Source organism: Chlorocebus sabaeus, chromosome 16 (genome assembly GCF_047675955.1).
Source record: "Chlorocebus sabaeus isolate Y175 chromosome 16, mChlSab1.0.hap1, whole genome shotgun sequence".
NCBI classification, from domain to species: domain Eukaryota; kingdom Metazoa; phylum Chordata; class Mammalia; order Primates; family Cercopithecidae; genus Chlorocebus; species Chlorocebus sabaeus.
This window is the reverse complement of record NC_132919.1, coordinates 67,596,535-67,611,263: the sequence shown is the minus strand read 5'-3', so window position 1 is coordinate 67,611,263 and position 14,729 is coordinate 67,596,535. Positions and strand designations below refer to the sequence as shown.

Below are 14,729 nucleotides of genomic sequence, written 5' to 3'. Positions count from 1 at the left end.
ACGTCAGCCCGCCTTACGTAGCTTTGCGTCATCAGTGCAAGGCGCGGAGGCGGGACTTCCTGTCCCTGGTATAACAGCTTCCGGGAGAAGCCGGAAGAGACCGGACCCTGAACAGAATCGCAGATTGCCAGCCCTTTTCCCGACCCCTACGGAAAGACGAGTCCAGGGGCCGTCCTGGCGAGGTCAAAACATTTAGTCTGGCCTTTTCAGGTGAGGACTTCCCCATCCAGGCACAGTGCCGGTCAAATCCCCCTTTAATTTCCCATGACTCCGCGCGTCCTCAAGCCCCGCCCCCAGTTCCCCAGCCCCGCCCCGAAGTTTGAGGGGTGTGGACGGTTTGTGACCCCCTTAGCCGACCCTACCCCTCACGGGCCGGGAGAGCTGGGCTTATCACGGAGGCCAGGGCCAGGCAGCCCTTCGGTTCAGGTGGGCCCATGGACCCCAGTCCAACGCCGCGGGAATAGGACCATCCAAACGCGAAACCTTCGCCTCAGAAAAAGGGTGCGGGACCCCTCCTCACCGTGGGGTCACGGTACGGACAGGGTAGATCACAGGCTGAGGGACAGAGTAAAGACCTCTCAGACCGGACACCTGGGGTCCTGCTGGGCCCCTCCCCACGAGAGTTCCCTGTGTCTGTGCCAGCCGTTTTCGTCTTTCTTCGCCGCAGTTTCCTTTTCTGTAAATCATGGTTCATGACATTAACCTTCTTGCCATCAGGGGTTAGTTGTGGGTGTGATAAATAATTGCTACCATTTATTGAGCAATTGCAATTTGCACTGTGCCAGGCACTGTGCTAAGTATTTTGCTTCGATGATTTCACGTCATCTTCAAAACAACCTCATGAGGTAGGTACTGTTTTTAACCCCATTTTACTGATGAGAAAGCTGAGACTCTGAGAAAGTTGTCTGAGGTGATATAGCTAGTAAGACGCGAGACTGGGGTTATAATTAGTTGTTGTTTTTGTAACTCCAGGGCCAGTATATTAAATAAGGATGTTGATGTGTTCCACAGATATTCTTTGAGCAACTACTGGAGCATTATATTGGACACTTCAGTACCAAGAGAAATACATACGATCCTTGTCTACCAGGAGTCTAATAGAGAGATGGAGAGGTAGATAAGTATAATGAAGTTTTATAGGTGCTGTAAGAATAGTCTGATAATGATAATCACCAGACTAGATTTGCCCAGGGACAGCTGTGAAAGCAGCAGATTCTCCAAAGGACATAGTAGGTATTCCAGGGATCAAGCAGGGACCCTTCCTGCCTTTCTAAGAAACTGCAGCAGCAGAACCTTCACAGTGAAAGAAGAGAGACTGAGATATGGATTGTGAGAGTTGTTATGGAATCTTTTTCAAATCACTTCCACGTGGGGAGTGGTCATTGCAGGAGTGGGCCCATGGTGACCCAGGAGGGTGGTGCTTCTGGTGTCTGTCCCATGTTGCTCCCCGGGGCTTGCCAGAAGTTTCAGAGGTGGCATATAATGTCTGCTGCATAGTGTCTGCTCGTGACCCCTACAGAGTTGCTCGTTTGAGGTTGTCTGACTCTGCTTTTGATGGTAGGTCAGTTTTCTTTGACTCTTGACATCTGGCAGCCTGGATCTGTGACCAGGAATGAAATAGGCTGAAATGAGACAGTCCGGCAGGGCTGGCTAAACAGTGCCTCTAAGCAGGCCCCGCAGTAAAAGATTCCAGACTCTTGGGTCTCTCTGAAGCCACTTTGGAGGCTGCTTAGGAGACATATTTGTTTGACCAAGTGATAGAAATCCTAGAGAAACTCAGGCCTTAGCAAAGGTTTTTCCTCATTCGCCAAAAAAGCAACAACAGTAGCAGCAGCAGCAGCAGCAAGGCTGTGGGCTTTTCCTGCTGATCCACGCTCATTGGGAAGTTGGAGTGTGAGAGAGGAAGGTCACAGAACCTGAAAGGAAAAGTTTCACAATAGAGGCAAAGGGTACGATAGGTCTTTAGCTTTGCATTGGGGTGCCAGAATTAGGAAGGTTTGTGCCCCCTTCTACAGAACACTGAACTCCTTTTTTTTTTTCAGGGCTGGGTCAGTTAGAACCTAAACAAACTAGAGACCTGGTTGCAACCCCTCAGGCTCTGCTGATGCTGTCCCCCTTTGTTCCTGCAGCGTGGACCCTGCCGGCAGCCAGGCCATGGAGCTCTCTGATGTCACCCTCATTGAGGGTGTGGGTAATGAGGTGATGGTGGTGGCAGGTGTGGTGGTGCTGATTCTAGCCTTGGTCCTAGCTTGGCTCTCTACCTACGTAGCAGACAGCGGTAGCAACCAGCTCCTGGGCGCCATTGTGTCAGCAGGTGACACATCCGTCCTCCACCTGGGGCATGTGGACCACCTGGTGGCAGGCCAAGGCAACCCTGAGCCAACTGAACTCCCCCATCCATCAGAGGGTAATGATGAGAAGTCTGAAGAGGCTGGTGAAGGTCGGGGAGACTCCACAGGGGAAGCTGGAGCTGGGGGTGGTATTGAACCCAGCCTTGAGCATCTCCTTGACATCCAAGGCCTGCCCAAAAGACAAGCAGGTGCAGACAGCAGCAGTCCAGAGGCCCCCCTGAGATCTGAGGATAGCACCTGCCTCCCTCCCAGCCCTGGCCTCATCACTGTACGGCTCAAATTCCTCAATGATACCGAGGAGCTGGCTGTGGCTAGGCCAGAGGATACCGTGGGTGCCCTGAAGAGGTGAGTGGCCTGGGAAGTGGGAAGCTGCTTGTGCTCATCCCCCAGCCCTTGGTTGCCTCTAAGGAGGCTGCTGCAGACGTAGGAGCTACAGGAAAGTATAAGATCCAGCCCCTACTAAGGGCAGGTAGATACTTTCTTAGAAATACACCCCTCAGGCCGGGTGCGGTGGCTCCCAGCACTTTGGGAGGCCGAGGTGGGTGCATCACAAGGTTAGGAGTTTGAGACCAGCCTGACCAATATGGTGAAACCCCATCTCTACTAATAGTAAAAAAATTAGCTGGGCGTGGTGGCACACACCTGTAATCCCAGCTACTCAGGAGGCTAAGGCAGGAGAATTGCTTGAACCTGGGAGGCAGAGGTTGTAGTGAGCTGAGATAGCACCATTGCACACCAGCCTGGGTGACAGAGTGAGACTCAGTCTCAAAAAACAAAACAAAACAAATACACTCTTCATTAGTTACAGATAAAGATGAGGGAGGCTGGGCACAGTGGCTCACGCCTGTAATCCCAGCACTTTGGGCAGATCACAAGGTCAAGACATCAAGACCATCCTGGCCAAAATGGTGAAACCCCGTCTCTACTAAAAAAAAAAAACAAAAAACAAAAATTAGCTGGGCGCGGTGGCGCATTCCTGTAGTCCCAGCTACTTGGGAGGCTGAAGCAGGAGAATTGCTTGAACCCAGGAGGCGGAGGTTGTAGTGAGCCAAGATCACGCCACTGCACTCCAGCCTGGCAACAGAGCGAGACTCCGTCTCAAAAAAAAATAAAAATAGGCCGGGCGCGGTGGCTCAAGCCTGTAATCCCAGCACTTTGGGAGGCCGAGACGGGTGGATCACGAGGTCAGGAGATCGAGACCATCCTGGCTAACACGGTGAAACCCCGTCTCTACTAAAAAAATACAAAAAAACTAGCCGGGCGAGGTGGCGGGCACCTGTAGTCCCAGCTACTCGGGAGGCTGAGGCAGGAGAATGGCGTGAACCCGGGAGGCGGAGCTTGCAGTGAGCTGAGATCCGGCCACTGCACTCCAGCCTGGGCGACAGAGCAAGATTCTGTCTCAAAATAAATAAATAAATAAATAAATAAATAAATAAATAAATAAATAAATAAAAATAAAATTAAGATGAGGGAAGAAAAAATCCACCCTCTCATTTTTCCCCACTCCCCTTTGTTGGTCCAGGCCTGTTTGCTTTCTTATTCCTCACCCTCTGTCTTTCCTTCCATGCCTTTCATCCTTACAGCAAATACTTCCCTGGACAAGAAAGCCACATGAAACTGATCTACCAGGGCCGCCTGCTACAGGACCCAGCCTGCACACTGCGTTCTCTGAACATTACTGACAACTGTGTGATTCACTGCCACCGCTCACCCCCAGGGTCAGCTGTTCCAGGCCCCTCAGCCTCCTTGGCCCCCTCAGCCACTGAGCCACCCAGCCTTGGTGTCAATGTGGGCAGCCTCATGGTGCCTGTCTTTGTGGTGCTATTGGGTGTGGTCTGGTACTTCCGAATCAATTACCGCCAATTCTTCACAGCACCTGCCACTGTCTCCCTGGTGGGAGTCACCGTCTTTTTCAGCTTCCTAGTATTTGGGATGTATGGACGATAAGGACATAGGAAGAAAATGAAAGGCATGGTCTTCCTCCTTTACGGCCTCCCCCCTTTTCCTGGCCAGAGCTGGGCCCAAGGGCCTGGGAGGGAGGGGTGGAAAGGATGTGATGGAAATCTCCTCCATAGGACACAGGAGGCAGGTACGGGGCCTCCCCTTCTCGTCCATAGGAGTACAGACGTCCCTTCTGTGCAAGCACAACTCAGGTAGAAATGAGGATGTCATCTTCCTTCACTTTTAGGGTCCTCCTGAAGGAGTTCAAAGCTGCTGGCCAAGCTCAGTGGGGAGCCTGGGCTCTGAGATTCCCTCCCACCTGTGGTCCTCGCTCTTCCCAGTGTCCTGCATGTCTGCCCCCAGCACCCAGGGCTGCCTGCCTGGGCAGCTCAGCATGGCCCCAGCACACCTCCATAGGAATCCTGGAGTATCCTTCCATTTCTCAGCCAAATACCTTTTGAGACTGAAATCACACAGGCGGGAATGAAGATTGCGCCAGCCTTCTCTTAAGGGCACCTAGCTGCCTTCACCTTCTCCCTCTACCCCTTGGCAGGAATAGGGTGTCCTCCCTTCTTTCAAAGCACTTTGCTTGCATTTTATTTTTTTAAGAGTCCTTCATAGAGCTCAGTCAGGAAGGGGACAGGACACCAAGCCAAGCCCCCAGCATTGGGAGCGGCCAGGCCACAGCTGCCGCTCCTGTAGGCCTCAGGCTGTAAGCAAGAGACAGTACTGGCCCTTGGCCAGCGTCCTACCCTTCCCAATTCCAAGGACTGGGTATGGATCGCTGGGCCCTAGGCTCCTGCTTCTGGGGCTATTGGAGGGTCAGTGTCTGTGACTGAATAAAGTTCCCTTTTGTGGTCCTGGAGCCTCTTTCTGTGACAGAGAATGACTGCACTGCCCCCAGCAACATGGTAATGAGGGTAGGTAGGCCGGGGCTACCAACGGGAGATGCAGTTTATTTACACCAGCAGCCATGGGGGCAGAGGGAATACACAGCGTTTACAAAGTTAGCTACCTGTACAGAATGGATTACATATGCAAAAATAAAAATCTCAAGACCACAGGACAGCGTGAGCCCCACCCCCCTCCCCCAATGACCCCAGCATGCGGTAATGCCAGGCGGGTGGCCCCTGGGCATGCGGGGGGGAGTGATGCATGGAAGGAAAAGCCACCGGCCATGGAAATTAGTACAGAACCCCCCCACACACACTCAGACACATGATAGGATACAGGGCGGACGACACCTAGCCGGGGTGGGAAGGATGGGAATTGAAACCCACACAGCCTGCTGTTAAAGGGAGGGGAGTGGGGAGCTCCTAGCCCCTGTTCAACTACATGGTAGGGGGGCACTCTCTCCCCAGAAGGAAAAGGGTTTGTTCCCTCAGGGTCCCTGCTGGACCAAGCCCATCTCTTACCCAGCCTGGGCAGGGGGCTCTGCCCTGAGGGCGGGCCAAGGAACAATGGGGAAGTTTATGTGGACAAACCAGTTCCCAAACTACTTCCCACTTCTCCCTCCTCCAACCAGAAGGGGGAAAAAGGGAGAAGCCACAGGGCAAAGAGTGTATTAGGGCCTGAGCTGCAGCTGCCTCTCAGAAGGGAGAGTGGCCCACAGCCTTCCTCCCTTCACCTTCAGCCCACTCCCCAGACTGCATCTGGAAGCGGCTGGAGGCCTGCTGAGATCCTCCTCTCCCTCCGGCCTCCCCTCGGAGGGAGAAGGCTACGGAGGGCCAAGAACGGAGGAGCCCAGGCCCCAGGATTTATTCTAACTCCTGCCAAAATGTTTGGCTTTTTAAAAAATAATCACAATTTGTGGGTTAAAAACCAATTTGCAACCAGGCATGAGCCACAATCAGAACCACCCCAGGGGGAGAGCGGAGTTCCAGACAGGGCACTGCAGCCCCATCTCTTGTTCCCTTAACCCTCTAGGGTCCCTAACCCGATCAGTCCAACCAGTCCTGGGTACTAGCTACCCAAATGTGGGATGGCTCCTCTTGGGAAGAGGGCAGGGGACATGTCCAGGAAGTGCCAGAGAACTTGGCTCAGGGTCACCTCCACCCGTGTCAGTCAGCTCTGCTCCCAGCCCAGGTCGCAGTCCTCCAGCTTGGCTCCTGGGAGTGGTGGTGCCCGCATGGAGGGGGGACAGTACATCTCTTCAGGATGTAGACCAGGCAGGTGGGCACACTGGCATGACAGTCCCAGAGAGGGGCAATGACACCCCTTCCCCTCCACTGACAACCCGGAGCACAGAGGCCACCCTCTCTTCCCACCCGACTCCTAGCAAAGGGGGAGAGGCACGAGATTAGGATTTTCCTCAGAGCCCCAAACCACAAGTACAGAATAAATAACTTAAAAGCGCTAAGGAAGGGAAACAGGGCAGGCTTTGGAGGCAGGAGCGCCGAGAAACTGAAGCCGGTCAAGGTGAAGGGGGTGGAAGCAGCAGTTGGGAACCTGGGCTGCCCCGGTAGGGCAGTGGGGCAGGATGGGCAGGAGGAACACGGGGCCACCCCAGGAGGGTGAGGCTGGGTCCCTTCCTGGGGCAGGGAATGAGGTAAGAAAACATTTCAAATAAAGCAGCACCGTTCCCTCTCACCTTGGGGCCCCACTCCTCACCAGCCCTGGGTCAGGGAGGAGAGACAGGGGGAGGAATTCTGACACTTCTCCCTCTTCCTACCCTCCCTTTCCCATTCCTTGAAGCTGTAGAGGCTGGAGGCCCTTTCCTGGCACCCAACAACAAAAGGACAGCTCCTGCTGCCAAGGAGGCCCATGGGGACTGAGGGGAAAGGGCTGCCCCTGTGAGGGGCAGGGAAGGTGGCGGCAGTTCTGGACGCCCACCTCAGCAGACAGCACTCTGTGCCTGCCTACCCCTGGGACTGGGGGCATTTGATAGGATTCTGCACACAGACAGGACATGCCCAGCCTTGCCCCTCAGCTCCAAGCACCGGACCCATTCACATTGCTGAGGGCGGCCAAGGCAGGCCCCCTCCAGGCTCAGCTTCCAACCCACAGCCTCCCGGGTCGCCACATTGCCCCTCAGCAGGGCTTAGTCCAGTTCCTGGGGTGGGGGGCAGGCAGTGCCCTGGCACAGTGCCCAGGTCAGGCCCCTGGCCTAGCTGGACATCCAGTAACTCACAGAATAAATAGGAAAACCGCCTCCCCACCAAACTTATGTCCAAGGCATAATATGTCCAGGTCTGAGTCCTGCACGCTGAGGAGTCGTGCTCCATTGCAGAGGACTTTGACACCCCCCAGGGGCGCATAATTGGATCCTCTGCCTGCCTGGCCCACCAAGCTTCCCAAGCCCCAACCCCCAGCAGCCGTCCATTTGCCAGGCTATGCCACCTGGGTGGGGGTCAGGAGAGAGGGCTCTGCTCAGCCAAAGGCTATCCCTTGCACCCAAGTCAGTTGATGTCATCATAGATGCTGGGCGTCGGGGGTGCCGGTGGCTTTGGCTTCTTCTTCTTGTTGGAACCTAGGCCGGAGGCAGTCCCTACCAGGCTCAGATGGGATTTCTTTTTCTTGGTTTTCCGTGACTCAGAGCTGTTGGTACCTGTAGAGAAAGAGACACAAAGGATGAGAGTAGGGTTGTGGCAGGAGAGGTGGCACTCCCACGGCTTCGGGCACAGCCCCTGGGGCCCAACTGTATCACATACCTAGACCCCATCCCTGATTTTCACTCGTCTTGGAGGAGCCTGAATCAGAGGGTGAGAGGTCAGAGGAGCCATCCCACTGAAGCCGGCTGATCAGGGCCTGGCTGTCAGTCATGTCAAAGCTGTCATTATCCAGGGAGCTCTCGACCTCTGGAAGGACGCTAGAAAGGGGATGAGCCAAAGAAGGGCTTTAGAGATAGCGATCATTGCCCTAACTGGTCATAACCCCCCACCCCTCCTGTAGGGCCACTTACGCCGAGGGCCCGAGGAAATAAATCCGCACGGTTCGCCTCTGCTCATCTGTGTGCTGTGGGCAGCGTAGGGACCTGGTGGTGAGGCAAGGCAAGGAGGGGTCTGAGGAACTCAGGTAAAGCCCCTCCCCTCGGCAAGGCAGGAGCCACAGGCACAGACAGGGAAGGGATGAGAGCAGATTCGTCCCCAGACTGTGGCCGTAGGCCTGATCATTAGAAGAGGGAAGGGGAAGGGCAGAAGCCCCATTGCTCAAGTCCGACCCATGCCCATGGTGAGTGTGCAGGAGGCCCCTGGCCCCCTTTCTAGGTTCTGTGCTCACCTTGTGCACATCTTCTTGGTGTGTTCAGAAATCACCCCACATTGCTGGAAGAGGAATATAAGCTGAAAGGAGGGATGGAGGGAACCTACTCTAGATGCTAGATGTTCCCTTCTGTATAAATGCTAGAAAGCACAAGCAGAGATGGCCCCAAGGTGTCCAGAGCAGACAGTCCCAGGACACTATGGGCCAGGAAACCTAATTCCAGAGAGAGAGAACAAATACGGCCCTGACTGCTATGTCACCAGCTTCCTCCCGGGCCTTGACCACTGCCTATGGCTCCAGCCCACTCCCAAGGGCCTTCTCCCTTGCCGGTCCCCCTCACCGTGGTTAGCAGGCTGCGAAGCTCCTCTGGCCCCAGGGTCTCATAGCTGATCCCAGTTGAATTGTTATACTGCAGGAGAACCAGAGGTACAGGTTAGAGATGGGGCAGAGAAGAGACAGGGGCCGGGGGGAAGCGAGAATCAGTCCCTCTGGTGCCTTTCTAAGTGAGAGGCTTTAGGACAACCCTGCCGTTTTCCAAGTGATTTCTCTCATCTCACCTGCCTATGGATAAGGGGTGGGACTCAGAAAGAACATAAATATATAAGATCCAAATAGCTCATCAGTGCCTCTGGCTGTCAGCATTCTGATCCCTACTTGTCCAAATCCCTACCACCTCACAACCAGGACGAGAGCAAGCGCGAGGGGCGGCCCATACTCACCTTAAAAGGATCCGAATTGCTAAGTTCCCCTGAAGAAGAAAAAAGAAGGGGAAGGGTGTTTGATGCAGAGGTACAGACAGAGAACCCTGAAAATAACCAGAGAGGAAGTGGGGGTGACAGAAGGATCACAGGCCCTCCCTCAATTCCCCTATCCCCGGGCCCCACCTCCACCCCCCGGCAATGAGTCCCAGAAGATGCAGCTAGAAGCGTTCCCATTGCTCCGGCCCCACTTACCATTTTTGTGTTTTAAAGACTTGGATCTTCGAGGGGAATTGGGGTTCTGGAATGGGAGATACCATAGCTTTGGGGAAAGGGTAACGATAAGGGGGAGCCGAGAACCCAGGGAAGGAAAAAAGATTTGACAAAGCAGCATCCTCAAATTCCTACTCTTCCTCCCCAGTAGGAGGCCTGTCTACCCATGTGCCCTCCCCCACCCTCCATTCCCACACCCCACCCGCCCACCACAGACACCCTCAAGCCCCCAATGACCTCAGCCTTGAGTCAAGACACTTGAGGACTCCCTGCCCAAAGGGGAGGGTATCTGTCCTTTGCCCATTAATTCCCCAATGCTTGCCCCGGCTCTCACCTTGTCTGATTTCCTCTTCTTGGCTGAGGGGGAACAAAAGCATAAAGAGCAGGGTTTCCGTTAGGTACTCAATCTAAAAGCATCTCAAGAAAACTGTACAATAGGCTGGGCGCGGTGGCTCACGCCTATAATCCCAGCACTTTGGGAGGCCCGGGCAGGCGGATCATGAGGTCAGGAGATTAAGACCATCCTGGCCAATATGGTGTAACCCCATCTCTACTAAAAACAAAAAAATTAGCTGGCCGTGGTAGCGCACACCTGTAATCCTGGCTACTCAGGAGGCTGAGACAGGAGAATCACTTGAACCCGGGAGACAGAGGTTGCAGTGAGCCAAGATTGCGCCACTGCACCCCATCCTGGGCAACAGAGCGAGATTCCGTCTCAAAAAAAAAAAAAGAAAAAGGGAAACCGCACAACTATACTCTCTCTTCATCATTCAAGACAACAACTTGTGACCACTTTATACCCAATTTCTGCTTCCCACCTCATCCCAATGCTCCCCAAGTTTCCCCAGATCCCCAAGCACCTTTCTTTTCCGAGCCATAAGACCAGTCGTTGTCATTGATGTCATCATTATCCTCTTGGTCACTCTCAGACTTATTCATGTTGTTGCTATTGGCAATCCTGCCAAAGGGAGGGAAGAGAAAGGGTCAAGGGGGTCACCCCGCTCTGCCCCCAACTTCAGAGACACGTGGGGTATCTGGGGCCAAGTAAAACCCACTCTCTGTACCCTCCTAATGCCCCCGGGGTACTACACCATGGCACAGGCTGCAGAGAATGGGCAGCTCTGGTTCTCTCACCGGCGGTTGGCGATTCGGCTGCTGTTCCGACCCATTCCCAGGCACTTCTCCAGATGGGGAGCAAAGCGGGAGGCGGCAATGCTGCGACTGCAATTGGGGCAAACACACTCCTTGCTCTTCCACTGGTTGAAAACCTGTCCAAAGATGTCCAACCCCGGCTGGTCCACGATCTCTGGGGACAGGAGAGGCTGGCGATCAGGGTGGGCAGGGGACCCTCTCCTCTTGTTCCCACCTGGGGTCCCATGGCCTCTTCAATCCCTCCCCCGGCTCACAGGAGCTCCAGATGCTACATCTAGCACAGTTTCCAGAGAAGGAAACTCCAAACGGTCCCAGGGAAGGGCTGGACTGCTGCTCCTTCACCCTGAAGCTCACCAAAATCCTTCATGCTATCAGGGTCCGTGTCGTCCAGGAAGAAGTAGCCACACTTGACAGCCCGGTGTACCTCAAAGCAGAATCCCAAACAAGAATCCTCGACCAGGTCCGCATATATCTCCTGAGCGATGGCCTGGGCCCCAGGGGAGAACATCTACGGTCACAAGAGTCACAGCCCCCTGGACTCTCACCAACCAAATCTGCTGCCAACTGGCCCCAGCCAAAAATCACGCTTTCTTTGCCATTTTCCCCATCTTGACTTCGTGTTCCTTCTTCTTCCTGGATCCTTGGCCTTTTCAGCTGGCTATTCCCTTTAAGGAACAAGGCTGACTACCCAAATTCCTCTTTGGTGTGGATGCCAGATATAGCGACGTAGAGACATCAAGAGAAAGAACTGGAGGCACACGTGGGGGAGCCCTCACCTCTAGTTTGCTGTTATCCAGGCCAGACAAAGACATTTCCTCCATTTTCATTTGTAAACTCTTGTGGAGACGGCGCTCTGACTGCTCATAGCACAGCGGGCGGCAACACGGCTGCACACACGGGGGTGGGGGTGTTGTTGTGAGTCCAAGGCACCTCTGAAGGCGGCCACCTTCCCTCCCACTTCGCTGCCCAGAGCTCAGTCCTGGCATCAGGGTCTCTCCCTCCCCAAGGCCCAGGCTCACTAAGTCTGGATGGTCCTTCAGGGCCTGAAACCTAAAGGGGGCCTAGTCTTTCCCAGGCCTGAGCTCAGGCCCTGGACTCCACTGCCAATCAGAGTCTGGGTCTATAGGAGGCAGCAGCTCACCCTAGGTCCCCAAAACTCAAACCCCTCTTTGATACCCATGGTGCAATGCAGCAGGGGGAGGAGAAGGAACTCCAAGGCCTCAAAGCAAACCCACAGGGTGTGGCAAAGAACTGCACAGACTCCTAAATACACCCCCCCGCCTTCCCTAAAGACTCTCCTCAGAGTCACCTCTGCTTTCAGCCAGGATGTCCACTTGGGGGGGTACTGCTACCAGAAGTAGAAATGGCCCTAGGACCCTACAACCTTCACCCCACTCTGCCTTCCCTTGAAATCAGCCTGCCACTCCACGAGGGAAGCAGAGCTCACAGGAGCCTAGAGCTAAGGGACATTTCTAGCCACCATGAGCAGGAGCGGCGGGGCGGGGGGGTGGGGGTGCCCGGTGGGGTGGCACGCCAGGAACGGGCACTCCCCTTACCTGTTCTTCCTTTAAATAACCACCCGCCCTCCCTCAGGACCAGCCCGGAAGTCTCTCCAAGAGCCCCAAAGTCCAGGAACCCCCACCCAAGGATTGAGACACAGCACCCACAGCCCAGGGCCCCTCGGAACGGTGGGTACGAGTTTCAGGAGCCGCCGGCCTAGAGTGGGGTGGGGACTGACGAATGAGCCGGGGGCACTGGGAAGGGTAGGAGGCCGGGCCTCGGCTCTTCCCCCGTCCCTGCGGCACTGCTGCTGCATCATACCGACTGGGGGGAGGAGAGCCGAGCCGCCGGGGCCGGCACCGGGCCGGGACAGACCGACCCCCAGAGAGTGGACAGAGTGGGACGCGTCCCGGCCCCTCTCCTTCCCCGCCCGCCAGCAGCCCCGGCCGGCCGGGGAGAGGAGTCCAGGAGGGTGTCTCTATTGTCCCGGGGGCTGGGGCCTGGCTCCCTAACAAAGGCCCCGCGCCCCCTCCCCGGCCGGCCCTGCCCCGCCCAAGGGGGACCCAGACGGGGGAGAGCTGGGGGCCCCGGCCCGGCCGGGAAGCTGGGGGAAGCCGGGCGTTTCCGCGTCGGCCCGGGGGGAGGGGAAGGGGCGCTGACCCAGACCTGGGGGGAGGGGGCCCAAGCCCCGCCTCGGGCCCCGCCCCCCGCCCCCCGCAGGCCCCTCCCCCGTCCCCGTCTCCGTCCCGTACTCACCCCGCCCGGGGGGCCGCGCCGGGGCCCGGCGGCCTCTCAGGGCCGCGTCCTCCGGCGGCGGCGGCGGCGGCGGCTGCTCCGGAGCCCCATGTCCGTCGGTCCGTCCTCGCCTCTCCCCGGGGCCCAGGGCCCGGGGCCGGGGGGTCGGGCCGCCCCCCCGCCTCGCCGCCTCACCGGGCGGCCATGGCCCCTTCCCCTCCCTTCTTGTCCCGTCGCCGCCTCCTCCTCCTCACCTCACCCCGCCCGCGCGCAGTCCGCGCGCCGTCCGCGCGCCCCTCCCCCCGCCCCCCACTCCAGCCCGCCTCTCCCGGGCGGGGGGTGCGGCGCGAGCCCGGAGCGCGCGCGCGTGTGCCGCGACCGGAGGATGGATGGATGGAGCGAGCGAGAACGCGAGCGTGCGCGCGCGCGCCCCTCTCCCCCTCCCTCCGCGCGGGCGCGAGGCCAAGCGCGAGCGCGCTCCAACCTCCTCCTCTTCCTCCTCCCGCCCCTCCCCAACACCCCGCCCTCCCCCTCCCTTCCTCTTCCTTCTTTCGCTTTCGCGCGCCCAGCGACTGCTCGCGCCTGCTAGAAGGGCCCGAGCGCGTGCATCTGCCCCGCGGCCGCAGCTCGGCAGCATTTGCTCCAGGGGGCGGGGACCGGGAGGGGAGGAGGGGCGCCACGCCGCCGTCCAAAGTACCGGCGGACGGGGACGGGGGCGGGGAAATGGGCGGGGCCTTCGCGGATCTCCCCGACCAATCGCCGAGAGGCCTCGGCCCGGGAGGCCCAATAAGATGGGGGTGGGTGGGGCGGCGTTCAAGGTGAGGTGCGCGGTGCGCTGGGGGCGGAGACATTGTGCCGTCCCGGCCGGCTCGGGGGCGGGGGCAGCGGGTGGCGTCGAAAGAGAGCGCCGGCTCCCAGCCGATCCTGGGACGCCTTCCGGCCCAGGCTTCCCCGCCCTTCCCGCGGGGCTCCCCGCTCTGTCCCTCCCACCCTCCGCTCCCCCCTTTACCCCGAGCCGTGCAGCCACTTCTGTGAAGAGGCCAGACTTGAAGTGGGGCGCAGTTAGGACCTCGGGGCGGAAAGCCCGTAGAACCGAAGGGGCTCGCCCGCGCCTCAGTTCTCCTGGTTTCTGGGCGGGTCTCAGCCCACGCCAGGCCTGCGGACCAACAAGCGGCCGAGATGAGGGTCCGCTGCTGAGGTCGGAGGCCAAGCTGCGCCCTTCTGCGCGGAGCGCCCTCCCCGCCCCTCATCCTAATTTAGATCCCACACCTGCTCGCCTTTCCTGCTTCCGGAACCCACGCTGGACCCCCCACCCCTCAAGACAGCCTGCCTGGCACTGGCCAGATCCTTCCCCCGACCCAGTGCTTTTCTCCTGGGTGCAGAGTGTCCCTATGCTCACGCTCTCAGTCCCTCTTTAGGAAGGAGCGGGCCTTTTCCCAGCCGCGGTGGATGGCTGGATTGGCGCTTTGATCTCGGTTACTCTGTGTCTGCTGTCCTGGAACGGTTGTGTGACAGCCCTCTCCCCTCAAGAGATAAGATTAAAAAGGAGGATAGTCTGAAATCACATACTTGGAGCCATCTTTGGTTTTTAGTTTTCCGCAAATATTTATTTTATTCTCACCGATTTCTCCTGAGAAACAGCAAACATTTATTGAGGCGATATTCCAGAGTAGTTAAGATCAGGCGTCTGATTTGAATTTAAATCGTTGGACCTAGCAAATGAGTTTCCTCTGCCTCAGTTTCCTCTGTTGTCAGTGGGCATAATGATAGTCCTATCTCATTGCGTTGCTGTAGTGATTAACAAGTCAGTGCATGTGAAACTCTTAGCTCTGTGTAAGTGCTTGGTAAATCTTAGCTGTTATTCTTACGGTGCTCCAGG

The 14,729-nt window shown here is 57.0% G+C and overlaps 3 protein-coding genes across 20 annotated transcripts; 2 read left to right on the top strand and 1 right to left on the bottom strand.

Moving 5' to 3' along the window:
* Window positions 1-71: 71 nt before the first annotated feature.
* TMUB2 (transmembrane and ubiquitin like domain containing 2) lies at window positions 72-5,157 on the top strand. Of its 9 annotated transcripts, none has more exons than XM_037993273.2 (4): window positions 72-210; window positions 1,012-1,113; window positions 2,130-2,696; window positions 3,935-5,157. In XM_037993273.2, exons 2-4 carry the CDS (start codon window positions 1,106-1,108, stop codon window positions 4,296-4,298), a joined length of 939 nt encoding a protein of 312 aa, XP_037849201.2. In that variant the 5' UTR covers window positions 72-210; window positions 1,012-1,105; the 3' UTR covers window positions 4,299-5,157. The 9 variants fall into 9 exon arrangements, with proteins under 9 accessions (XP_037849201.2, XP_037849204.2, XP_008010642.3 ...); XM_037993276.2 differs by having other exon boundaries at window positions 2,043-2,696; XM_037993271.2 differs by lacking the exon at window positions 72-210 and adding an exon at window positions 245-845.
* LOC103243332 (uncharacterized) lies at window positions 4,338-5,157 on the top strand. Its single transcript, XM_037993279.2, is given in 4 exon segments — window positions 4,338-4,440; window positions 4,540-4,744; window positions 4,747-4,891; window positions 4,893-5,157. Coding segments are annotated over 4 exon segments (618 nt in total). The 5' UTR covers window positions 4,338-4,407; the 3' UTR covers window positions 5,128-5,157.
* A 71-nt stretch (window positions 5,158-5,228) lies between these two features.
* Window positions 5,229-13,327, bottom strand: ATXN7L3 (ataxin 7 like 3). 10 transcript variants are annotated; one of them, XM_037993262.2, is made up of 13 exons: window positions 12,872-13,327; window positions 11,392-11,502; window positions 10,970-11,102; window positions 10,598-10,769; window positions 10,324-10,421; window positions 9,798-9,820; window positions 9,446-9,512; window positions 9,212-9,297; window positions 8,833-8,901; window positions 8,511-8,554; window positions 8,194-8,265; window positions 7,943-8,100; window positions 5,229-7,839 (listed from the first exon to the last, which is right to left on the bottom strand). In XM_037993262.2, the coding sequence occupies exons 2-13, from the start codon at window positions 11,440-11,442 to the stop codon at window positions 7,691-7,693; spliced, it is 1,122 nt and encodes a 373-aa protein (XP_037849190.1). In that variant the 5' UTR covers window positions 11,443-11,502; window positions 12,872-13,327; the 3' UTR covers window positions 5,229-7,690. The 10 variants fall into 10 exon arrangements, with proteins under 10 accessions (XP_037849190.1, XP_037849192.1, XP_037849195.1 ...); XM_037993264.2 differs by having other exon boundaries at window positions 9,446-9,491; window positions 12,872-13,326; XM_037993267.2 differs by having other exon boundaries at window positions 9,212-9,240; window positions 12,872-13,325.
* Window positions 13,328-14,729: the final 1,402 nt, after the last annotated feature.

What these genes read in the sequence shown, in the direction of transcription:
- ATXN7L3 (XM_008012437.3), bottom strand. Translation starts at nt 11,601, where the DNA reads ATGCCAGGACTGAGCTCTGGGCAGCGAAGTGGGAGGGAAGGTGGCCGC. An exon ending in TTATGGCTCGGAAAAGAAAG is followed by an intron (nt 9,821 to 10,323) that starts GTGCTTGGGGAT and finishes GTTCCCCCTCAG; the next exon opens with CCAAGAAGAGGAAATCAGAC. An exon ending in TTCGCAGCCTGCTAACCACG is followed by an intron (nt 8,555 to 8,832) that starts GTGAGGGGGACC and finishes TTCCTCTTCCAG; the next exon opens with CAATGTGGGGTGATTTCTGA.
- TMUB2 (XM_037993271.2), top strand. Translation starts at nt 811, where the DNA reads ATGATTTCACGTCATCTTCAAAACAACCTCATGAG. An exon ending in TCTAATAGAGAGATGGAGAG is followed by an intron (nt 1,114 to 2,129) that starts GTAGATAAGTAT and finishes TTGTTCCTGCAG; the next exon opens with CGTGGACCCTGCCGGCAGCC. An exon ending in ACCGTGGGTGCCCTGAAGAG is followed by an intron (nt 2,697 to 3,934) that starts GTGAGTGGCCTG and finishes TCATCCTTACAG; the next exon opens with CAAATACTTCCCTGGACAAG.